This window comes from Cricetulus griseus (genome assembly GCF_003668045.3).
Source record: "Cricetulus griseus strain 17A/GY chromosome 1 unlocalized genomic scaffold, alternate assembly CriGri-PICRH-1.0 chr1_1, whole genome shotgun sequence".
Classification (NCBI taxonomy): Eukaryota; Metazoa; Chordata; class Mammalia; order Rodentia; family Cricetidae; genus Cricetulus; species Cricetulus griseus.
The window spans coordinates 105,050,447-105,074,968 of NW_023276807.1; the positions used below are offsets into that span (position 1 = coordinate 105,050,447).

At 50.7% G+C, this 24,522-nt stretch overlaps 1 protein-coding gene across 1 annotated transcript in view; it reads right to left on the minus strand.

The window, feature by feature from the left end:
- Positions 1-416: 416 nt before the first annotated feature.
- Sorcs2 (sortilin related VPS10 domain containing receptor 2) overlaps positions 417-24,522 on the minus strand; it is a 358,664-nt gene continuing 334,558 nt past the window's right edge. Inside the window, exons 13-27 of the mRNA XM_027387101.2 lie at positions 23,913-24,004; positions 23,066-23,173; positions 19,852-19,972; positions 18,689-18,822; positions 18,044-18,172; positions 16,189-16,360; positions 12,011-12,197; positions 8,195-8,328; positions 7,010-7,133; positions 5,849-5,961; positions 5,423-5,548; positions 4,061-4,160; positions 3,499-3,601; positions 2,484-2,587; positions 417-481 (exon numbers count right to left, since the gene is read on the minus strand). Of these exons, the coding sequence (XP_027242902.1) occupies positions 417-481; positions 2,484-2,587; positions 3,499-3,601; positions 4,061-4,160; positions 5,423-5,548; positions 5,849-5,961; positions 7,010-7,133; positions 8,195-8,328; positions 12,011-12,197; positions 16,189-16,360; positions 18,044-18,172; positions 18,689-18,822; positions 19,852-19,972; positions 23,066-23,173; positions 23,913-24,004 (1,812 nt within the window). The remainder of the gene's footprint in view (positions 482-2,483; positions 2,588-3,498; positions 3,602-4,060; positions 4,161-5,422; positions 5,549-5,848; positions 5,962-7,009; positions 7,134-8,194; positions 8,329-12,010; positions 12,198-16,188; positions 16,361-18,043; positions 18,173-18,688; positions 18,823-19,851; positions 19,973-23,065; positions 23,174-23,912; positions 24,005-24,522) is intronic.

A 24,522-nucleotide genomic window follows, 5' to 3' on the forward strand; every position in this document is an offset into this window, starting at 1 on the left:
GCAGGGACAGAGAATGTGGGGCCAGGGCTGACAGGTCTATGGGTCTGGTACTGGGGGTAGCTGTAGGCTCACCCTATGTTCAGCTCCAGGCAGGAGAAGCCAGGCCTGAGCTGCATTTATAAATTGGAGCAGCCAAGGCAGCATGTTCAGGTCTAAGGACTGTGATGCCTCAGAGTCAAAGGTTGGGACTTTGTGTGGTACCACAGGCCTGTGTCCAGGTGGGTCATGAGTTGGCTGCCCCAGGATCTCATGGGCCAGCTGGGGCTGACAGGGAGAGATGTCTGTCCTCTGAATGGGGACAGCTAGAGGAGATGGCCTTTCCACGGGTCTCAGGGGGGCATCATTCCAGCTGCACTTGTGGTCCTGCACCCTCTGTGGAGGAAGCAGGAAGAGAGTGTCCTGGCCAGCTGGTGCCATCAGCCCACCAGGTAGCTATGCATCTCACGTGAGTTGATACTCAGGACCACACCTGAGTGGTTGCCTAGGAAACAAAAGGAAGCAGCCCATTAGTGGAGATGGCAGGAAACAGATCACCCAGGAACACAAGTGACCTCAGCAGCACATAGAGCCAACATGCAGTGCACACCATGACATCCCCTATGCCTGGTGCAAGGTGGGGGGTGGGGTCTCCAGTGTCCTAGGTGGTGACAAGAGGGAAGTGCCAGGTGCCACCACAAGCAGTGGTCCAGAGGACTGTGCAGTGAGGCACCCACTGACCTGCGTGAGGGCTACCCCTGGCATCGGCAGCAAGGGGGCGCAGGAAGGACTGAGGCTCTGCCCCCTCTTGGCAAAAAACACTGTGGCATGAGGTATGGACCAGGAGGCAGGGAGGGAGATGGGAGCCACAGAGGAGAGAGAGGGAACACAGTAATGGTCAAAGACAGGTTAATAGATGTCCCTGTGTGGGATGCATTATGAGACCAGGGGATGTTCTCCATAGAACTTGTCTCCCTCTCTTGCTGTCTGCACAAAACGGATGGCACTGGTAGGAAGGGGCTGGCACTACCAAGGCTGTGGGGGCCAGGTCTGGGATTACTTGAATGTTCATGTGACTCTCCATTAGGGTCTCCCACCTCACTGGCCCTAGTTAATCTGTGACATCAGTTGTTAGGGAACCAAAGAGAAGAACTGTCATAGGCAGTCCCTACTCCATGCCAAGGTCCCCATTAACAGTGTCCTATAACTATTACCAAGAATTTCCATATAGCACGTAGCTGTGGGATAAAGGACTACCATCTTCCTGAGACCCCATATCTTCCTAGCATAGTCTATGATTTCCTTGCATGAGAGTAGGGCCTGGCTATCTGGGCAGTGTTTAGGGCTGCAAAGCACAAGGCTAAACAAGGCTACGCACAAGGCTATCTCCCTCCAGCTCTCTCTTGTCATATGGTCGATTCAAAGGCTGAGTTCCAGCTACCCATCTGCAAACACTGCAACACCAGCTGCTCCTAGGGTCAGATGATGGCCAGAAGTTCTAAGGTCTGGGACCTCCTGCACACTTAGTAAGTCACTGGTGGGGTTACAGCCCCAGAGGCTGTAAATCTGAGAGATGCTGATCAATACTCTTGGGCTGGCTGATGTGCGAAGTGGCTGGTTGGGGTGAGGAAGCTGCCCTAGCACTGAGAAGGCCTGGAAGATGCAGGATGGGGCCAGATTGACCTTTCTGGGATCCAAGGTCAGTCACCAACAGCTAGAGATGCCACCCAGGGTGACTAAAGACCTTTCAGGGTCACTAATTCTCAAGGTGAGGGCCATCATGACCCTGAGAACCAACAGACTGGGATACATGTGGTCTTTAAGGTGAATGCCTGTGACAGGTAACTTTGACAAAGCCCTGCTGTGTGCCACACTCTGCCTAGACACCCCAGTGGAATGCTCACTGCCACTGAGGGTGAGTAGGCAGTGGTGCCCATCAACACCAAAGGGGCAAGGGTAGGGCCTGTGTGGGACAGGTTCAGGGCAGTAGGGCTCTGGTTAGACCTGGACACTGTTCCAGCTAAGGAGCTACATGGAGAAAATTACATAAGGGTATTGCTGGAGATGGAGAGAGGTGCTACAGCCAAGGTGACAGGCCCGATCCTCTCCTTGTGGGTATGAGGTATGACAGGAAGGAATTCACCTTGGTGAAAATCCTGTGTAAACAGTGAAGCCCTGTCCTGAGGGTCCACAAACACAATGCTTTTGAACTCTGTGTTTTCAGTAAATGGTTAATGGGAGTGTGAAGGGAGTGGGGGCAGCTTTAGACTCCTGTGAGGGAGGTCCCTGTCTCTATAAGAGTTGTTCAAGATGACCACCCACTGCCAGGAGATTGCCCTCAGACACCTCTGACTTCACCCTGTATGGCCCCTGGGCTCTGTCTTTACTGTGTCAGGACTCATGGCCCAAAGACACTGTCTAGCAGAGCTGGCCTGACCCTTGTCTCCTGGGCTCTGATGGACCCCTATGTGGTAAGGGCAGGCAGGTCACCATGCCCCAGCTCCTACCCTGCATGGTGCTCTGGGTACTCTCACTGTGGCTCACGGGGCTTGTCATCTCCTGTTCCTTCTCGTTGTGCATCTGGGCGTACACCGTCCTGCCCGGGCGTTTCCTGCTGGTCAGAGATACAGCTCAGTTTTTAATGAGCCCTTGGCCCCAAGGCCCTTGTGGGGCATGGTATAGACAGTGTCACTCAAGACTGTTCCCTGGGGAGCCCACCCTCCAGTTAGCTCCCTCCACCCAGTTCTGCTGTCCACTGCTAGCCACATATAGTCACCTACCTTTTCTTTATCTGGCATAGTATAACTATTGAAGCTCTGTCCTCTTTGCCTCCTATGTCCACAGCCAGGACAGTAACACCACACACACACACACACACACACACACACACACACACACTTGTTGAACTCTATCCATCCAGACTTCCTGTGACTCTGCTGTCCACTTCCTTTCTAGTCCAGCCCCGGGGGGGGGGGGGAGAGTCAGAGCACACTCTGTCCCACTAGGACTTTGGCCCAGAGACACAGGCAAGGCCCACTGTGTTGAGAATAGACCCACTAACTCCAGCCAAACACAGAAATGTCATAAGCCCATTCAGAGACAAGGAGACTGAGGCCTAGGGAGAGGTGGTGGTGCGAGCTCGTGGAGGCATGTGGATGTTGGAGCATTCAGTCCCTTGAGTAGGAAAGTGTAACTAACTGTGTCCAGAGGATGTACGGGCCATATCCCTTTCATGAAGGAATATCCAAGTGATGGACTTAGATGTTGGGGGTAGCCCTCCCTGTCATTATAGACATCCGAGTAAGCAGTGGCAGTCCTGCTGGCCCTGCAAGGGGCTCAGTGTCAGGGAGAAACAACTTGGTGACTGTGAAGAGGACAAGGCTGAGAAGAAGGGAGAATGGGAATCTCCTGGTCACCAGCACAGCGACAGACTTACACTACCTTCCGTGATGGCTTGTGGAAGCCACCACCTCTGGGGCCATGAGCTGCTTGCCACATGCCAAGGTTGCCAGGAGGCCTTACCTTTTGAACTTGTAGAGGATGAATGCTCCCACTGCAAAGAGCCCAATGACAAAGAGGACCACCACAGCCCAGTAGCCACCACTGCCACTTGGCCTCTGAGGACCTACAAGAATAACAACAAGAGGAGAAGCTGTGGGCTGGTTATCCCCAGCCCTGGCCTAAATGAGCCTACTTCATGTTGTCCAGGGGGCCTTGTCCATGTGGCTGAGTGGACATGATTTGTGTGGCTTTTGAGGATTGGCCTTTCTTCCTGGCAAAGTCCTATAGTAGGGCCTACTTTGTCCTAGTTTCCTGCAGAGGGAAGCAACACCCTTCTTCTACACTGGTTTTAAGTGAATTGGCAGGTTCCTGGTGGTTGCTGTGGCTGCTTCCATACAAACCATGCCAAGATGATAAGGCCCAGGGCTAAATGTGTAGGAGCTGGTGCACCTAGCCAGGGATGCCCCAGCCAGAGGGTTGCTGGCAGCTAGATAAAGGCTCTGATGAGTCCTACAGTCACTCTCAGCATCCACTGGCTTGGGCTCACATCCACCCTGTCCCAGACCCAACACAGGTCTGTCACCTGTATCTGTGTCCCTCAGGTCCACCAGGATACGGAGCCCTCCTCGGAGGATGAAGCTGATCCTATGAGAGTTCAGTGCCTGCTGCACAGCTGCCAGTCTCTGTAAACAAAGGGAGGTGGGAGAGTCCTGGGGACCCGAGTACTGGAGAGTCACCTGGAGCTGGGAAGGGATGCTGCCTGATGCCTCTGTGTTCTCATCAGGGAATGGCATGAGAGCTCACCAGCTGGGTTCACTAGAAGCCACTGGTGGTGCAGGTATCCCTGCCATCAATAAACTCATTTCAGCACAGAACAGACAGAGGACATAGGTTCTAGTGTGTGGGTGGAAGACTTGGAGTGCTCCAGAAGTCCCCACAGTGGTATGGTCAGAGAGGCTTCCAGGAAGCGGAAGACCACAAAGATGAGACAGGACAGGAAATCCCACCTAATAGGGGAGTCAGAAGGAGCAACTGGGTTAGGGAATTCTGGGGGGAACACAATGCCTTGCTCAAGATCCCTGTAACATGACTATCAGATGATGTTCACAGCACACATCAGAGCTCACCCAGACCTCACCATCATTATGTCACCACCTGTCAGTCACTGTCCAGGATCCAGCATGGAAACCCAGCTGTGCTCAGTGACACACATTTCCACATGGCTATGTCTCTAAGATTATGACCTTAGCTAAATGCACTGAGCAGAGCCAGAAGCTATAACAGCTACAGAATCCCAGTCTTTGGAGGAGAGAAGACTTTGCCTCCATCTGTGGACACTTGTTGACACTGTGTCCTGGACACTCATAGGCTCACACTGAACATTCTCCTGCACACCAACACCAGGAGGTGATCAGCCCATGACCTCCTGAGTGTCTGGCTGGCTACCATTGTCCCTGTGAACTCGACTTTGCCTTCAGAATGGAGCCAGCTGGTCCAAAGGCTACTCAGCACTCAGCGTATGGGGGCCTCTCTGATAACAGTCCCCAAGGTGTCCCTGTCAAGGCTCGTTATTGAGGATTTTCTAGGATTGCTGAGCTGACTTCCAGTTTGCCCTGTAGCTTGAGGTCCAGGGTCTCTCACAGTGCTCATCCATGTGTCCCAATACCTCTAGCAGCGAAGCTGAGATCACACGACAGCCCCAGACAATGATGTGAGAGTGGAAACCATCCCCACATGCCGGCTTAGCCTCCTCCCCCTGCCTATCTCACTAACTTTGGATGCTGGCAGATGGTGGTACCCCAGGTCAGACAGCATTATAGAAAGAAGTAAACCTTTAAGTGATGTCCCACAGAGATGTGATTGTCAGGAATGACCCCACCTACGTCTTCAGCGACCCAGCCCTGCCATGCAGGGAGGACCTGGACTCAGGTGGCCATAGACATACCTTGTCACTTGTGAGGCTTCTCTTCCTTGTAGGCCTGGGAGGGGGCAGCAGAACATACAGGTCCGCTATGGTGGGCAGTCCTGGCTTTACTACAGTCACCAGCAGCTCCTCAGGGATGCTGGTCTCCTGTGGGGATAGGCAGGACACTCGGATCCTCTTCTGTTCCTCTTATGTTGCCACAAGCTAAATTTCCAGCAACATCTGCCTCCCTTCCTGGCCTAGGTATGTCCTGGCCACCTGTCCTGCTCCACACTCCTGACTCTCAGCCCCATGGGTTCCTATAGTCCTGTCCTTCCCTCTGAGTGTCCAACCCAGGGCACCAACCCACTACTTCCCAAGCAGCCCCAGCCTTGTCTCACCCTCATTTCTCAGCCCACAAACCACACCATGGCTCATAATAGAATTGCAGCCCAAGTCACAGGGTACCTTGGAGAGAAGCCGGGTGACCACCAGCCCCACGTCCTCCCTCCACTCAGGAGTATTGGGGTTAAAGGTATCCAGGTCCTTGGAGAACTGCAGAGGCACCACCTGGAATTGAGCTGGAAGAAGCAGAGTGGAGCCTGTGAGGTCTGTGGTGTGGCTGGGACCCTGCACAAGGTAGCAATGCCAGATGGTCCAGATAGCCTCACCTCTATTCCTATGGACCTGGTTCTGTGTTTGGAAGATCAGAGCCCTCCTTTTCTTCAACCATCAGTGCCTGACATGTACTGATGATGACAGTGGCTGCCATCCGGGGACGGGGGCATGGCACTGCATGCACCTGCTTCATGAGATCTACTCCTCAAGTCACAGGAATACATACCTATGATGTCATCTAATTCCTCAAGGACTCATGGAATTCAACTCACTAGCCACCCCACCAGATCAACAGTTCCATGAGGTTAGAGGACCCATCTTTTGCCCCCATTTTATTTCTCACGGCCCGCAGCTCTGTTCTAGAGTCACAGGAGCCCTAGAATTGTACTTTTCTCTTTTATGGAGTGTGAAACAGCTATTCTGGGCAGAGGGCTCAGGAGACAGTGTTTTGTGAACTGTGACCCAACATCCTATGGTGTGGGCAGACTCAGATCCACAGTGAAGGCAGGACCAGCCCTGGGCAGACTCATCCCTCAGCCTGAAGGCCCCTAATGTGACTGATGGCAGTGGTCCGTGGCAGAGGATGTTTCTAAACCAAGTGAGCTTCAGGTGTGCTGAAGGGGTAATGTCCTCCTCCAGACACAGTATTTTACTGAGGGGTTGACAGTCCCAGGAAGCATAGACAATGGAGCACCATCTCCAGGTCCTCTTAAGGACCATCCTCAGAGTGGCAAGTGGAGAAGCCCTTGGAGATGGCAATATGGAGCTCATCTGTTCTTGCTAAATTACTGAGCAACAGACTCAATGGTCTCACAAGACACATGATTCATTTTATAGAGGGGAGAAACTGAGGTCAGAGAGTCTGGGGCACTTCAATAAGGCCACATAGCCAGCTACAGAACCCAAATCCACTCGGACTCCTCCCTGAAACCTAGGGCCACCCAGGAGTGAACAGGCACTCTGCAGCTGTACCCCATGCTGGTCTGTGTAGGGAGTGGGCAGATAACTCACCCAGCACACGGATGACCCTGGAGTCCTGAAGCACTGAGTTTCCACAGGCAGCCTGTACCGTCACACGCACATCTCCAGCATCTGTAAACCGCGTTGTCACTGAGTTGTCCAGGGAAAGCAGAGGCTGTGGGCACAAGTAGGGTCAGGCCTGTCTGGCAGTGTGTCAGGAGCACACTGGGACTTGCTGGTACTGGCTTTCATCAGCAAGTGGGCTGCATTGGCTGTGTCTAGGAGGGGTGGGGGGACCCTAGCATTCCCTAGAGGGAACATGTCCTGCCTCTGTAGCATGGTACATCCTTCTAGAGGCAGCCTGTGGCCTCCTATAGAACCTTCTGGTTGGTCTCTATGAAGCACAGGTCAGGCTCTGTGTCCCATCCCAGTTCAATTCACTGTCCCACCCACAGCCATGACCCAACAGGAGCTCAGGCCCTCCCTTGGGGTAGAAGGCAGCTATTTCCATCATGGGTGAATGGTGACATCACATGAGTTATAGGATAGGCCATGCCTTATATAAGCAAAGGCTCTGGGTGTTGAGTATTCAGGTGGCAAGGCTATACAGAGCCTCAAACTGAGAGCCCTGGTTTTTCTACAAGCCTCCCACCCCAAGAGACATGACCTCATCCTTGGAGCTCCTCCTTTCTCTTAGCCCTCCATATCAGGGCTTCTGTGGAGGTGTAGGGTTATTGCATCCAGAGTGAGGAAAGGGTGCCCATCCATGGGTCTTAAAGATGGGCATTCTTGCCCCCTCATCATCTGCTCTGCTACCTTGTTGTGTCTCCTGATCAAGAACTGCCCATGGCTCCCCATGGCTCACAGTGTACAACACAGCACTGAGTGAGGCCACATTCTATTCCTCCCACTGAAGCCCTCCCTGGCCACTACACTAACAAAAGCCTCCCTTGAGCTCACCTGTGACACATATATACCTGAATTTCCAGTCAACTACTGTTGACTGGAAATTCCATGTCTGTTCCATGTCTTTCCCAGGACTACCCAGGGGCTTTTCAGAGGGACCCTTAGTGGATGCTCAGGGTGGGTATTGAGTGAGGGAAAGGTCAGGACAAATCCCTTCTAATGGTCTCACACTGTGCCCTGATGTCAGGTACCAAGAGCAGCACCTTGCCCCACTTGACACACCAGATTGCAATCTATGAGAGGGGGACTGAGAAGGGGCGTAGGGCGTACCTGCAAGCTGTGGCCTATCCACCAGTAGAAGACAGTGAGGTTGGGGTTTAGGGGCAGCAGCACGGCTGTGAGGTTCACCTCTTGGTTGATGCCAATGACAGGGACTACCTCGAGGTAGAGGGCCTGCAGAGGGGCTGAAGAGTTCCCAAAGGTTCAGGGTTAGGGACAGTGAGGCACAGAACCTTCCAGTGGATACTTGCTTGTCATTGTTCCCACCAGATTCATTGGTACCATCACCACCATCACATCACTACCATCAGCACCATGATCATCACCACCACCACCACCATCACTACCATCAACACCATGATCATCACCACCATCATCATCACTACCATCAGCACCATGATCATCACCACAACCATCATCACTACCATCAGCACCATGATCATCAGCACCACCACCACCATCACTACCATCAGCACCATGATCATCACCACCACCACCACCATCACTACCATCAGCACCATGATCATCACCACCACCATCATCACTACCATCAGCACCATGATCATCACCACCACCACCATCACTACCATCAACACCATGATCATTACCACCACCACCATCAGCAGCATCACTACCATCAGCACCATGAACACCACCACCACCATCATTACTACCATTAGCACCATGATCTCCACCACCACAACCATCACCATCTGTCACCACCACCACCAATGTCATCACCACCACATCACTATCAGCACCACTCAGTACAGCCCATCACCACCATCACCATCAGCACCCCACACCCATCATTCTCATCACCAATCACTGTCACCACTCACTACAACCTATTACAATCATCACTACTCACCATCCCCATCACCAACTCCATCATCACCACTAATGCTAAGGTTTGAATCTAAACTGTCCACTGGTTCATGTCACTAGTGTTTGTTCCCCAGATGGTGGTGCTGTTTGCTTTTTCCCTAATGGAAACCTCAATCTCTGCTCCCTGTTCTACCATGGTATGAGCAGCCTCTGGATGCCACATACTCCTGCATCTCTCCACTGTGTTTCCAAGCCATGATGGATTGAACCCTCTGAAACTCTGACATAAAGTAAACCGTTCCTCCCTCAAGTTCTTCCTGTCAGGTATTGTGGTCACAGAGAAGCACAAGAACTGGTTGCAGGTACATGGGGTTGCTGCTGTCACTAAATCTGACCATGCAGGTTTAAGCTATTTAGTGTGTGTGTGGGTGCTATTGTTTTGGGAAAAGAATTTGGAAAAGTGGTACTGGATTTTCAGGTACACTGGAGGCAAGAGTTTCAGGGTCATAGATGCTTGTACTCAGATTTTAAAGGGAAGTTTGTTAAGCCAGGCAATGTGTGCATGGCAGGGTCGAATCCTCTATGTAATATGAATTAATAAAAGACCCAGAGACTGATATTAAGGTTCAACCTGAAGATCAGAGAAGCACTTTGGATGACTGTTCAGGTAGCGAGATGTCTCTGTCAATTCTAGAGTTTATATATTATCCTTCTGTGGTCTTTGGTGGAGTTTAAGACAGATAGTTATGTTTATAGTTTTCTTCAGTTATTATAAAAGATAAGTTACCCTTTTTATTTAGACAGAAAAGAGGATATGATGGGGGGATATGAGGTCTTCAGGCTCTACACATGCCAATCTGTCCCAGCATATGACCTCAGAAGCCATGGATCAGCTGTGTTCCAAGGAGAAGCATGGGGTTTTGCTCTTAGAGACAGGCTGAGGGAAGGGAGCTATTTGTGAGGTTATAAAGTTCTATTGAGTAGCCTGGGAAATGGATGGTATCTGCTTGTCCAACTAATTGACCTGTGTATATGTTTGTCTTATTGGTTGATCAATAAAGTACTGTTGGCCAATAGGAAATCAAGATAGGTGGGACTAGGAGTCAAGGAGGATTCTGGGAAATGTAGTAGAGATCCAGACAGGAAGTGACATAGCAGGCAGACTTAGAATATAAGAAGGGACAAGAAGGAAATCGTCCTCTTGCTCTTGTTCTTCCTCCTGCTCTCTTCTCTACGGAGCTGCCACGTGATTCTGGGTAGAAGACGCCAGCGGAAGCCGTCTCGATAAGTTTTAGAAAATATGTAGATTTATGATAATTAAGACTGAGCTAGAAAAAAAAAAGACTGAGCTAGAATGTAAGAAATCCTAGTCAATTGGCCAGCAGCATTGTAAACTAATATAAGACTCTGTATGTTATTTGGGGCACACATGGCAGTGGTGCTTGGGTGCCTGGCGTAAAAATTTATCATTACAGAACATGATTTGTTACTCTTTTAGACTGATTCAATCTCATGTATCCTTGGGTGACTTTGAACTCAGAGAGATCCATTAATCCTGAGTTTTAGGTCTAAAGGTGTGTACCTCCTAGCTTCTGGCTGCTGGGATTAAAGGCATGTGCTTGGCTTCTATGGCTTGTGGCTGACTCTGCTTTCTGAATCCTTAGGCAAGCTTTAAGAAATCAAAAATAATATGTAACCACACCCCTGCAGAGACTTTGACAGGGCAATTCATGACATTCTGAGGGTGAGGTCTAAGAGTCACTGGAGACCCAGCATGGGATGCAGGAACATGGAGTGTCTGTAGAGGAAGCCTGCAGGCAATGAATGGAGCCTGTGTGTGTGAGACTGAGAATGCTGAAATAGAAAGAACACAGACCCAGCTGCCCTATCTCATGATGCCATCACATGCTCCAGGTGCTACACAGAGCTATGGGACTCAATGCTTCCTTGCTGTGCTTCAGTCTGGTTCCAATCAAATCTTTTCTTGCTGTTCCTTTTCTTCTGTTTTTCAGGGGGGAATGTTTACTATAGATAGTAAGTGCATAATTGTCTTTTACAAGAACTGCTAAGAGACTTCTTTTCACATGAATGGAGTCTCTGGGATTAGACTTTTGAACATTGGGACTGTTGAGACCATGGTGACTCATGAAGTTGTACTGAATGCATTTTGTATTAGAAATGTAAGGCTATAAGCTTCTGGGGGACAGACGGAGACAATTAAGGTTTAAATCTAAAATATGCTCCTTAGCTTCGTGTCATAGTTTGCATTTCCCATCTAGAGACTCTTTTGGGAGAGGCTGGGGAACCCTTAGGAGTGGGTCTAGTTGGTGGAAGAGACCACCATTGGCAGACCTGGAGGTGACAGCCCAGCCATTCACTCCAGCCTTATTCTCTGATTCCTGAACCCCTGTGATGTGAGGAGCCCTTGGATCCTCCATGCTGTTTTTGCTATGAATGACAGCATGCCTTCCTTGCTGTGATAGACAGAAGCTCTATGAAACCGAGAGCCAAATTAAATCTTTCTAAGGTGTTTCTGGTGGGTATTAAAGTCACAGCCATGCAAAAATAACAAATGCAATCACCACATTATCACCATCACATTCATTAGCCACTATAACTACCATCAATCACCATCATCACCACCACCATTATCACCACAATTATCACCAGTGTCACCATCATTGCCACTCTGCTGTAATCATCAACACAGCTATACCATCACCACCACCAATATCATCACCATTGTCACCAATATTACCATCACTATCACTATCATTACTACTAAAACTATCACCATCAGTCATTGCCATCATCACCACTATCATCACCATTGCTTTCATCATTACCATCACTTGTATCACCATGACCACCATTACCATCCCTCACCATAACTTTTGTGAATAACATTGGTACCCGGTCTGAGCCCAGCCAACCTGCCTTTCTGTCCATGGCCTCACTGTAGCAACCCCACAAAACTCCCTGTGCTTCCCCAAAGCCCCAGCTCTCCATTTCACCGCCTCAAAGGAGCAGTGGACTTACAGTTGACCTGGACAAAGAGCACAGCCTCGTCATGGCCAGCCATGTTCTCAGCCCTGACAGACACTCGGTAGATGCCAGGACTCTCATAGTGGTGCCGGATGGGCTCGCCAGTCAGAGTGAGGTTCACATACATGGCCTTGAAGCCATCCCCAAGATCCACCTGGTACTTAGTGGTCAGGACATCACCCTGTAGGGAAATACCACAGGGTCACTTAGGAGTGACTCTCAAGGTGGGGGTCCAGCACTAGATCCTCACTCCTTCTCTCCCTTCTTCCTTCAGATGTAGGCTCTATGGGTCCACAGAAAGTAGGTTGGCTCTGACTTCAGGACTTTTAGGATTTAGGCTTCCTGATTTTAGGAAAGCAGGTTGAAGGCTGTGTGGGGTTCAGGAGGAAGCCTGATCCTGAGCCAGGCCATGGAGATGGGAGAGAAATTGTGAAAATGGAGAAGGCTTTGTTATAACTACCATGAGTTATTTTTCAGGGAACTGTAACAAACAAAATGCAACTGTCTTTCTATGACAAGGTGGCTCCCTGTTTCTCATATCATCCTACACTGTGACAGGAAAGAGGCTCAGCTGTGTGGAGCAGGCAGGGAGGGGGTTTGTCCCCAAGTGGCATTGAATTCCTCATGAAAACTGCTGGCTGACCCTGACTCTCAAGCTTATGACAAGATGGAGTTCCTGTGTTCACATTAAAGTTCCCCTCCTGTCTGCCTGCCTCCTCCCCTCCTTCTCTGTCCTCTTCCCCTGCTCTCCCTATACTAGCAGTCTTCCTACCTCATACCCTCCGGACCCCCAAAATCAAGGGCATTTGTATGTAAATGGTGTTCATTTAACTTTCTCTGTGAATACACTACACTGGATTGGATAGAACCACCCCAAACCCATGTCTGTTGGGAACCTCTGAAATAGACACTTAAAATAAGTCTGCAGATGCAAGACATTAAGAGGTAACAATGAGGCATGAGGTGCAAGAAACCTGTGGGCAGGATCCTTAAAGAGAAAACAGAGGTGACTTGGGCACCAGGAGAGAGCTCTTTGGACACAGAAATAGATCCTGTAAAGTGCAGTCATGAGTAAGGGGCTCCCAGAATGCTCAGAAGATGGCCAAGTTTTGTTGGAACATTTCCAGAACCCACCACATATGGTGCTTCATGTGCCTGTTTTATAGGTTGCAAGACTGAGGCTTTCAGGGATCCATTGCTGTCCTGATAGGGTTGGGTGAGGATTGAGGGGAATGTCTGCACCGAATTCATTCCTATAAGGGGGCTAGTTCTGGGTAGCATTCAGGAAGTGGGTGTCTGCTTGTGGTTTTGAGGTCCCCATCCTTCACAGTACATGTCTTTGTGTACATCTTCCCCTGTGCTGCTAGCCATCCGTTCAGCCTGCTATGCCCACTGTCTCCTCATGGTTTTTGCTCATTTTCAAACTGGCTGATTCATCTGTTGTTGGGAGTTCTTTGTACAGTCCTGCTCTGCTGCCCACTGGGCTGAGCCAACAAGCACCCTCCTGTCCACAGTTGCCTTTATTGTCTTGACAGTTTTACTGATTCTAAATATAGATGGAGCTGACACATCAAGGTTTCATTGTGTGGCCTGGAGCCCCATCCACGCTGTAGACTCCCAGCCTGTGTCTGGGCTGGCTTCAACGTGGGTCCTAAAAGTTTACACTTTCCCACGTCTTTTGCAGGTGTGTGATCTATTTTGGGTTCATGTCTGAGGTCTGGAGGGAGGTGCTATTGCTGGATGGAGAGACACCACCTCTCCCAGTCTGTTCTGCACTTTTCAAGAGCAGGCAGGTGTCTGTGGGTCTGTTCCTGGCCTCCATCCCCCAATGCTGTGACTTCTTAGATACTTAGAAAACGCAGGCTCCCCATACCCAGCCCTGCTCTCAAGCCTGGTGATGTGCAAGTGTAGGTGTGTATGTGTGGTAGAGGAGAGCACACTGTGCCTGTAAGTGTTTATGAGTGTGTAAGAGAGTTTGTTTCACAGTGTAAGTGAGCATATGCTCATCCTCAGTCCCATGCTCCTAGCCTTTTCCCTCCCAGGCCTGGGTTGCCCCAAGATCTCCTATTTCAAGGTATCTTTATGTTGCTTCCCTCAACTTTGCCCAATCCTAAGCCCGACAGGCAGTCCAGCAAGGGTTTCAAAGATGCTCTGTCCTCTAGTCCTTTTGACCCAGCCAAGGCACCTACCAGCAGATGTGCTATAGTTTCCAGTTTTAGGCTCTAGGGGGCAGCAGATAGCCATGTTTCTGGGATGTCTGGCCAGGAATTTGAGAGCCTCCCCTGGATCTATCTGAAGGTCCAGGAAGTCACAGCTACCAACAGAGATACCCAGCCCTGCCTCAGGGCTGCCTGATGGCTCAGGTGAGCCTTAGGGCTGTCACAGTCGGTGAGAGGACCTGGGCAGGAGGTGGAGTGTGTGTGTGTGTGTGTGTGTGTGTGTGTGTGTGTGTGTGTGTGTGTGTGTGTTTGCGTGTGTGCCAGGGTTGTATAGCTTGGGCCTGGGGACCTCAGACTTGGCCACTGTCGGTTTAGAGTCCAGAGGCCTCTAGAGGACACAGTGCCATCTCTGCCTCTCTTTACTATGTAGCTCTGAGAGAATGGTGTCACTGTTCATGCCTCAGCTTCCTCATCTACAATACTATAAGTTGATAGAGTGCACAATGTAAGATTGTATTTCCAACAGGAAGAGACTGTCACAGTGTCTAATGTACAGGTGCTCAGTGTGGCCAGTTTGAGTCTTCCATTGCCTCAGTTTCTCTGTTTTCGGGAGACCAGGTCTCTGCTTCTAAAGACAGACACCTATTAAAGGATGTTTGAGTATAGCACGCATGATCATGGATTCACCCATACTAGTCTTCACATGTTAGCTGAAGATCTGGACTCCTGCCTGCTCACAATCCTGGGGGAGAAATGGAGTCCTCCCTCTGCCTCTGTGAGTGAAGCTTGCCCAGAACCCTAGGGAGAAAAGGGGCCTTCCCCTGCCTCTGTGAGTGGAGACTGCCCAGAACCCCAGGGAGAAAGGGGGCCTTTCTCTGCCTCTGTGAGTGGAGACTGCCCAGAACCTCAGGGAGAAAGGGGGCCCTCCCCAGCCTCTGTGAGTGGAGACTGCCCAGAACCCCAGGGAGAAAGGGGGCCTTCCCCTGCCTCTGTGAGTGGAACCTATTCAGAACCTCAGTGAGAAAGGGGGCCCTCCCCTGCCTCTGTGAGTGGAGCCTGCCAAGAACCCCAGGGAGAAAGGGGGCCCTCCCTTGCCTCTAAGTTTTGTGAATGTTCATGTTTTTCTAATAGTCATTTTTAAATTCCTTGCAGGGATCATTAGTTGCTTCTATAAGCAGAGACACAGGGATGTGTCTTGTGAACTAGAAGGAAACAGAAAAGTTAACAGTTCCCTTGAGGGACAGAATTTTAGGTGATATTTATGTCTGGGTTTTTTAAAAAAAATTATAAATGTATTTCCTAAATATACTACAATAAGCATATATTATTTTTAAAATCAGAAGAAAATGTAACACTTGTTCTGAAGTAAAAATAGAATGAGTGGGAGACTGGGCGGAGAAAAAATATATATATATTTGTGTGTGCATATATATAAACTTATATTTATATCTATCCCCATATACACACAGAAGGCGTTATCTCTGGATGTGTGATTATAAGTCATTAAAAAAAAACTGTATGCTTTCATTGGGATTCCAGATCAACTAAATCAATATAATTAGAGATTTAAAATAGCTTTAGTGCTGGGCTGGTGGTGTAGCTCAGTAGAAGAATGCTTCTCTAGTCTACACAAGGCCCTGAGTTCCAATGTGAGCACTAGAAGAAAAAAAAATCAATAAAAGAAATTTAGTGCTACCTATGGGGAGGAATCGATTTTGTACCAATGTTTGATAACCACAAGATCACACACACATGCACAAACACACACCCATATACTCACACACACACGTGTGTGATGTGGAGCCCACTTCCTGCTGAACATCTGATACACACTTGCTCTTGTATCTTTCTCATCTCAAATGCTGGTCTGAACCAAGAGGCCAATTTGGTCCTTGGCTCCCACCCTCAGGGGCAGGCTGGCCTCTATGGCCATGTTCCAAACTGTCCAGAGCCTCAACCTTGTGTGCCTGGCTGAAACTTCCCTTCTAGTGACAGTCCAGGGTGGATGCTCACCTGTTCCTGCCGCACCACAAACAGCACGTCTTCTCTAGGCCGCACAGCCACTGCCTCTCCACGGATGCTCACCTGCAGGCCCCGGGGTGCTGTGAGGGGGCACTGCAGCTGCACCGGGCTCTGCTGCAGGTCCACACCACCTTCACACACATTGGATACCACCTTCCGGTACCTGGGTGGATGAGGGAGGGTCACATTAGAGGTGGACAGTGGCTTGATGGGTAGGGATTGTCTCTCCTGAGGCAACTCACAGCCTCAACCTCTATAGCCCCCATTTGCTGCCTGCTCCCCATGCTACCTCATGGCTGCTTCTGTCTACCATAGAGCTGAGAGTACTGAGGATCAGGATGGAGGGACTGGCAATGCCCATCTGCTTTGGAGAGCTGAAGCATCCATAGCCTGACTATATTGCCCATAGTAATAGCAACGGTTTTTCTAAGGGACGATGGATGGAAGGAGACAGTCTAAATCCAAGGTCATAAGCAAGAATGTTGCTCTTCTTGGGATGTCTCCACCCATATACTACACGTGTATCCACTCAACAGTGGCACAAAGGTCTCTTTGTGGCCCCACCAGGGCTTGGCAAGAAGCAACTCTTTCTGAAGCTTTATCCAGGACCTGCATCAAGAGTATGAGTTTAGAAAGATGGGTATTTGTGGGGGCAGAGAATGGGTAGATGGATTGGTGGGAGGATGGGTGGGTATGTGGGTGGGTAGATACGTGCACAGGTGGATAAATGAATAGATTGATGGAATAAATAGACAGGTAGATGAATAGGGGATAGATGAAGCAGATGGCTATAAGGATGTGTGGGTGGATAGATGATTTATGATTGGGTAGATGAGTGGATGAAAGGGTGGATATATGGAAGAAATATATGGATAGGAGATGTTGTAATCAAATGGGTTGGTGGCTAGATGGGTGGAAGTAAGGATGGCTGGATGGATGGATGGATGAATGGATGGATGGATTGATGGGGTTGGATAGCTGAGTAGATGGATGATAGATGTCAAGCTACATATAGCCAAGGCTAAAGCATTCAGTTCCTGGTCCTGCCTGTTTCTTCCAGCACTCCAGGGTAAAGTAATAAGGAATCCCTCACAAAGGTTGGGGAAATGGGCCCAGCACACAGAGCATGTAGAAGCTGAAGGGTCACAGATATTATGCTTTTGGTATTTCTACATGAAGTTGATACTTTATCAGTAGCTTGTTCAGAGCTTGGGCAGGCTGCCACTTCCCCATCCCATGGAGTTTGAGGCCACCATAGCAGACTGTAGGAACACTCCTGTGCCATAGGCTTAGGACTAGCCAATGAATATGCCAGTGGCTGAGATTTCAACTACAGCAGAGGAAAACTTAGAAGTGGGGGCTGATCTACCAAGGCTTCCACCCGGAAGTCTGGTGTAAGCGGAATCCATCAGGCTTCAGGAATGTCTCTGGTATCATCACAGTATGAGTGTGAAAGGCTCAGGAAGACCAGAGAAGGATGAGGCTGCTCTGGGGTCTCAGTCCCACAGTAGTTGGAAGACTTGGGACCACTTCTGCCCCTCTATTCTCTATGCTGTGTCAATGCAAGGTAGCTCACCCAAGAGCTCAATTGGATCTTTGGGCCACTGCATCAGTCTGGTGACTTGCTGAGCCCTGCATACTAGAGCCCAGCACCAGGACCATGATCTCTCCTTTCAAGATGTGGGTTGCCAGGAAGCACAGTATAGGGCTTGCCTGGGCCCCACTTCTAGAGCTTGTTGGCAGATGGGGGTTGGGGGCTGGATGGATGTGTGGGTGGGTAGATAGGTAGATGGCTAGCTGACTGGCTGGCTGGGTGGCTAGAGGTTGGCTGGGTTGGTGTACTCACCCAAGGCTACTGGTGTAAGTCTGGCCCAGGACACAGTCTTCAGGAGGGGACAAGGGGTTGAACCAGAAGTTGGCAGAGCACTTGTTGGCAGTGGACTCAGAGGAAGATGAACGCTCAAACCCATAGTCACTGGGAAAGGAAAGCTGGGTTAAAAGGTGAGATTAGAGGTGACAGCTAGGGTGGAGAAATTTATACCACAGGTCTAGATGTGTCTATCTGTGGGGAGATGGGTTTGTCTCAGAGAACAGATGGAACATAATAGCTCCATTCCAGAACAAGGAGGATGGAAATGAAGTGGAGCTTGGAGGGCTTCCTGGGGGAAGTGAGTGCTAGAGTCAATGACCTTGGAAAGGGCTTGGAGACATGAATATGGGGTGCAGAGTAGAGAGGATGAGGCAGGTTGGGGTGGAGACTTTGTGAACTACATTGTCAAAGGGCAATAGGCCTCTGAGTGGAATATATTCCTAGAGAGAGGTGAGGGACTAGGTGGGTGTGGCTTGCTTCCATGATTCTCTAAGGTAGAGGTGGCAGTGTGTGTCTGAGACTAGGCCTTGAAGGACACTGTGGCTTCTACTCTGGTTCTAGGGACAAGGTCATCATGATATAAAGATGCTGGAGCAGCCAGGGGGAAGGGGCGGTGCCCACCAGAGGAAGTCAGAGTCCCGGCACTTGCACACACGTGATGTGAGTGCAGATGTGAAGCTCCTCCCCTTGACACACCAGGACGTAGACTTTCTCTTCCGGTAGCTTCTCTGCTGGCCCATGATACAGTGATCACCCTGCAGCAAGAACACTAGGATGAGGAACCAGCAGAGGATGGTGACAGCTACCACTGGCTTGTTCTGTTGCTCCTGCCCTGGTGGCAGCTGGGGTGGGGCATTTGCCCCCTTTGACAAACAGGGAAACTGAGGTCCAAAAGAACTTGACATGTCAGTCAGCTGGCCCAGCTTCCCTCATTTAAAGCCATATGACTGCCCCTTGGTGGTCATAGAACATCTGGACCTACAAGGGCCAGGTGTGTGACCATCTGGGGATGAGCCATGCCTAAAGGGCTTGTATAGACACACTGTAGATTCTTATGCTGCGCTTGGAGCAGTACTGCCCTGATCCCAATATCAGGGCCCCTTTGTAGTGATGAGGCAGGACTGTCAGGAACTCTATATGCTATAGTGAATCAGGTTCTAGAACGTTCCCTAGGCCCATCTTAGCACTCTCTTGTAAACCATTTTGAGCCACTGGCCAGACCATTCTCTATGTGTGAACTCTCAATGTTGGATCTCCACTTACAGAAATATCTGGCCCCTGGATGACTTCAACTACTGTCCCAGCTAGAGGCTCAGATTCCCCGACCTCAGGGGTCTCTCCTTAGGAATCTTCTAGCTTCTGATATAACTTGGCTAAAAACCCCAACTTGATTTAGTGGCACACAGCAGCCTGCTTACAGTCCTCAGGTACCCACCGGAGTGTCAGCTTCTCTTGTGCTACCAAAACCTGAGGGAGGGGGGTCTCATGTTCAACCCAAATGTGAAGGTTAGACACTGATGATGGATTGCAACATAGGGTGGTCCCAGACCCTGATGTCAGATAGTCTTTTCCCACAAGCAGAAAAGTCCCAAATCCTGTCATGGAGACCTCCTGGCTGAGGGTGGGGCTCAAGCCCTAAAGGTCCTAGGGTCATTAAAAACCATAGGTCAACCAGCTACAGGCACAAGGATGGCCCAGAAAATGTCTGGGAGGAAAGATGCCCAGAGGTTGATATCTGTGAGATTCCCTGGAGGAGGAAAGGGGCTGCAGGTTGCCTGGCCCACCTGGAGGTCAGTGAGGTCCCAGGAGCTATAGTCATTCTCGCCACACTGCCGGGGGAAAGAGGGCCGGAAGTCCACCTTGACCAGCTCCCAATCAGAGCGGAAGCTGATGTGGCCAAAGACCCTGAGGGTAGAAAGAAAGAAGATCACTTTAGATTGATCTGTCCCTGGTGTGCAGACATGCCCCTACTCAGGTTCCATCTACCACCACCTATGATACCTCTCTGTCCCAGATTCAGTGATGCTACATGCCCTCCACTGGCACCTGGCCTGATATTTATCATTTTCAGGGTGATTGCTGTCTGTGGCTTGCTGACTGCACCGGCACAGGTCATCCACCTAATCCATGAAATCCCCTACCTGACAGGAGCTGGCTCTCAGGAGGGTAGACTCCCTGCCTTCTTGGCTGCCACTGGCCCTTCCATAGCCTCACACACCAGGCCTTGCATTTGTTCTTTGTGGACCGGAGCCATGTCTAGGGTTATCTGGTGTCTCCCTGCCTTTCTGCTGACCTCCCCCTGTCTGCCATATGGGATTGGGCTCCGAGCTGTTTACCTCAGGCATGGCTGGTACTCTAGAGAGATAACAAGTCATTGTGTGGGTTGGACAGTTAGATGAATGGGTCATCGTGACAGCGCAGTGCATCCCACTGAGCAGAGAGAGGGAAAGAGGGAGACCGGACATACAGGAAGAACAGTGATGCATAGAGGCTAAGCATGTTCAGTTTTGTATGCTGAGACCAGCATTCCACACTGGCTTCTACTCCTCCCACCCAACTTTTCTGCAGACCGTGGGTGGCCTTGTCTCAGGGAACTGCCATTCAGATGGGCATTCCTCTTGTCATGGCCCCATGGCATCATCACCTTGACAAACAGCTGGAGCGGGGGTTCCATTTCTGTCCTCCCCTTTAGGGCTTACCATGTCCTGTGAGGGATACATGCTGATCACCCCAGACTTCTGAGAGGAAACAGACTAAGGAAGGGACACATCCAGGATGGCAATCCAGTAGTGGTTCCTGGGGCTGGCAGCTCACATTTGTGAGGCTTGGCTGGGACTCAACCAATTAGCCAGAGTGTGTCAGCTATGCAGCCCCCTATATAGGAACATCCCATACTCTGCATTCTGAACTCAAACAGAGAAGCAGGCTGGTCCGTCTAATCCACTCTGTGCATTTCAGTTCCTGTCTGTGAAGAAAACTCAGACCTCAGCTCCCACTGTGAGCATCTCTCATCTAGTTGAGCGGTCTTAGCAGGAAAGGCCAAAGAGCCATTGGCTGCTTGACAGAGAGCAGGGAACATGGACCATACTGTGGAGTGGACTGCTGGCTCCTCCATAGGTATGGCCTACAGCCCTGCCAGTCTGAGAGCCCTCATGGTACTGCCCAGGGCTGGGGAACCTCTGCCATGTACTGTGCTATGGGAGGCAACTGTGGGCAGTGCAGTGAACAGTGTCTGGACAAGGTGATTGTCCAGCTTAAATGTGATCTATAGGTGGATGGGGATAAAGGTGCCATATGGGAAGGGCCCTGGTCTAGGCTGGGACAGAAAAGCTTTTCATTCTGCCGGCCTGTGTCTCCTCCGAGGCGTGTGAATGATCTCCGTATCCACTGAAATTGAAAACTGTTTGAAGATGCAGCTTTGTGAAAAGCTCCATAGAAACCTCACAGAGCTTTTTAAAAACTTAAAACATGAATGCGCCTGCCTGTGAACTTTGCTGCTTTCCCCGGATGAAATGCCATCTGCAGGGATGAAAGCTTCATTTGGGACAGATCTGGATCTGAGGACCTTGGCTGCACAAAGCACTAATGGTCCAAAGCAGCCACCAAATGCAGACAACCAGATGAAGTGAGGGGAGAGGAGGAACGGGAGGTGCTTAGGGCGGAAAGTGACCCCATAGTGGGGCCTGGCTGCAGAAGCTGAGGCCCAGGAACCATGCCCGATAGCTGGAGCTCTGAGAGCTCTGTCAGACCTATCACCTTTGTGGCCAGCCCCTCTTTTTGCTTGTGGACTCAGCCCTGCAAACTGGCCAACCTCCATGCAAAAAGACAAAGGACCAGGCTGAGTCTGCCACAGCCCAAGGAGCCAGACTTCCTTACCTGCTTCTCTTGACAAACACCAAACACCATGTCTCTGACCTCCCCTCCTGCCTCAAGCCATGGCCTTCAAGGGGACTGCCCACAGACTGAGACATGAGCCTCCTCAGGGCCTTGGCAGGACCTGACCAGGAACAACCTGCCTACTCTCCAGGCAACCAGGTAGAGGGAGATCAAGACCAGCTCAGCCTTCCATGCCTGGCGCTCAGCTGCTCCAGGATGCACACATCACCTCTGTCCTGCAGTAGAGTCTGCTGGGGCTTTCCCCTAGCCACCCAGGAAGGAGGCTGTGAGGCCAGCACCACAGCGGGCTTCCTCATTGCAGCCTGACTGTGGGGGAGGGGCTCCATCTGCTCCTAGAAGAGGGGGTCATGCACATTCTGCAGGGATTCCATGGGGCTGTGGACAACACTCCCTGGGGCACTGGGATGCTCAGTGGGATTCCATAGACGTCATATATGCTCCATGGGGGTTTATATAGACACTTAACGGGACTCTGTGGGTTCTCCAGGGACCCTGAGACAGGAGAAGCATGCAGGCCACGTCCCCTCCCCAGCCTTTTTCCTGGCAGTCACTGGCCAGTGCAGACAGCAAATGCATCTGGGCCAACAGTCCTTGGTCCCTGGTAGGGATCAATTAGCCTGGCTATCTCTAACAGCCCTCCTTAGCTCCTGGCATTTGTGAGGTTGTTGGTGTATCCTTGTCACCCATATGTCTGCTGTTGTGTCTTTACTGAAAATTTGCTTACTGAGCTCTAACCACACATCAGGTGCTGCCCAACCAGGAACATTAGTGACATAGACTGAAGGACCCCCTCCTTGGGGTCTCAAGTCAGGCAAGCAAAACAACACTGGGCAGATCCCAGACAGGCACAAAGCTCTTGAAGGGAGTTGGAGCGAGGCCGCTGTCCTGGCAGGCAGGAGGAATGCATAGCTTTGCGACCCCTCATCTCATATGCCTGAAAGGGTGCGAGGCTTGCTTCATGTCCTCCTGCCCCACTCCTCTTCCATTCATTCCCAGTCAGAGGCTACCTCGGGGTGCAGAGACCAGGCACAGCCTGCCTGGGGTGGCTCTGACCTGTGTCTTCCCCCCACCTTCCTGTTTTGCCCATGTTCTGTCACTCACGTCATGACCAGTGTCTCGTCCCCTGGCTCGCTCAGCAGTCCATCCACGAACACTGATGTGCTGGTGAAGTTGTGTGTACTCCAAGTATGGCCCTCATCCACGCTGAACCTGTGAAAGGCCACCAGTATTCACAGAGCAGTGTGATCTTACCCCTTTCTATGACTCTCTACCCCCAGGCCTGACTCTTCTCCAACAGAGGCCAGCTCTGGGACCATTGCCACACCCAGGCCACAGCTGGACCACAGCCTCCCTCTCTCAGATGAGACCACAGCAGGTACTTCCAGAACCAGGTGGCATCCCTGACTAATTAGCAAGTTGATGGCCTGCTTCCCTAGACATATTGTTGGGATAACAAACAGGCACTGTTCCCTATGAATAGCAGGGACATCTGAGCCTTAGAAACATCCAGTAAGAGCATGCAAGGCTTGAGCCCAGCACAGGGTTCCTGGGTCAGTGACGTGACCAATATTACAGTGATGTTACCTCCCAGGGTATACAGTTCTTTTTCGGACTAAAGTGACACTGACTGCCTGGCAGTTTCCCAATTCTGCCTCCTAAATACCAATGTTATCCTGTCCTCAATTTAGCCCACTCCTACCTAGGCACCCACTGGCTCCGTTGTCTGCACACCCTGGCCTCAATCCTCTAATAACAGGTTCTTGTTGATACTTAGGGTGCCTCCCTGGAGTCTTCAGCCCTCAGCCCCCTTCATGTTCCCCTGACTAGCTTTTGTATTCTCTGTTCATCCCTGGGCACCTCAGGAGGGTTGGAAGGTATGAGTCATCCCTGTGTTAAGTTCCCAGGGAATTGTTCTGGAATGCTCAGTGCCCTCTGCCCATGATCTCACTTGAGGATCTTCAGGGGGATGGAGGTATCTTTGATGGCAGCAATGACACCGCCGTGGTCCAGGTAGAGGACATGGTGTTCTTCCTCGAAGACCTGTGGGGGTGATACATACTCTCAGGTGAGGCCCCAACAAGGCCAGCAGAGCCTGGTCAGGAAGGGATACCAGCTCTTTATTTAACACCCCCATATCCACTTATGACTTATCACATGAGGAATGAGTGGGGCTTGGGGGATGGTGGCAATTTATCTACCCAGGGGGATGGAGAAAACTATGGTGTGCACACTCAGAATCCCCCCCTCCCCCTGGGAACCCAGGTCAGCAAATGGCCCAGTAATGAGGGAAGCACAGTGTACTCAGAGCCAAGTTCAGGATGAACCCCAGACCAATGTGGGATGCAGTGACAGAGCCTGGCTCCTTGATACCTCTGAAACCAGGTGGATGTGGCCACCTCTGGCTCCCTGAAGTCCCAGCCTTACTAAACCTCAAGTGTCATCTTCCCTTCCAGTCAGGGAGCTACTGAGAGGCAGATGACTTTGAGCCCTCTGGGGCCATCTCAGTGGAGAACTGAGCTGGGTACCTGGGACTCTGGCAAGTTGATGAATACATGAAT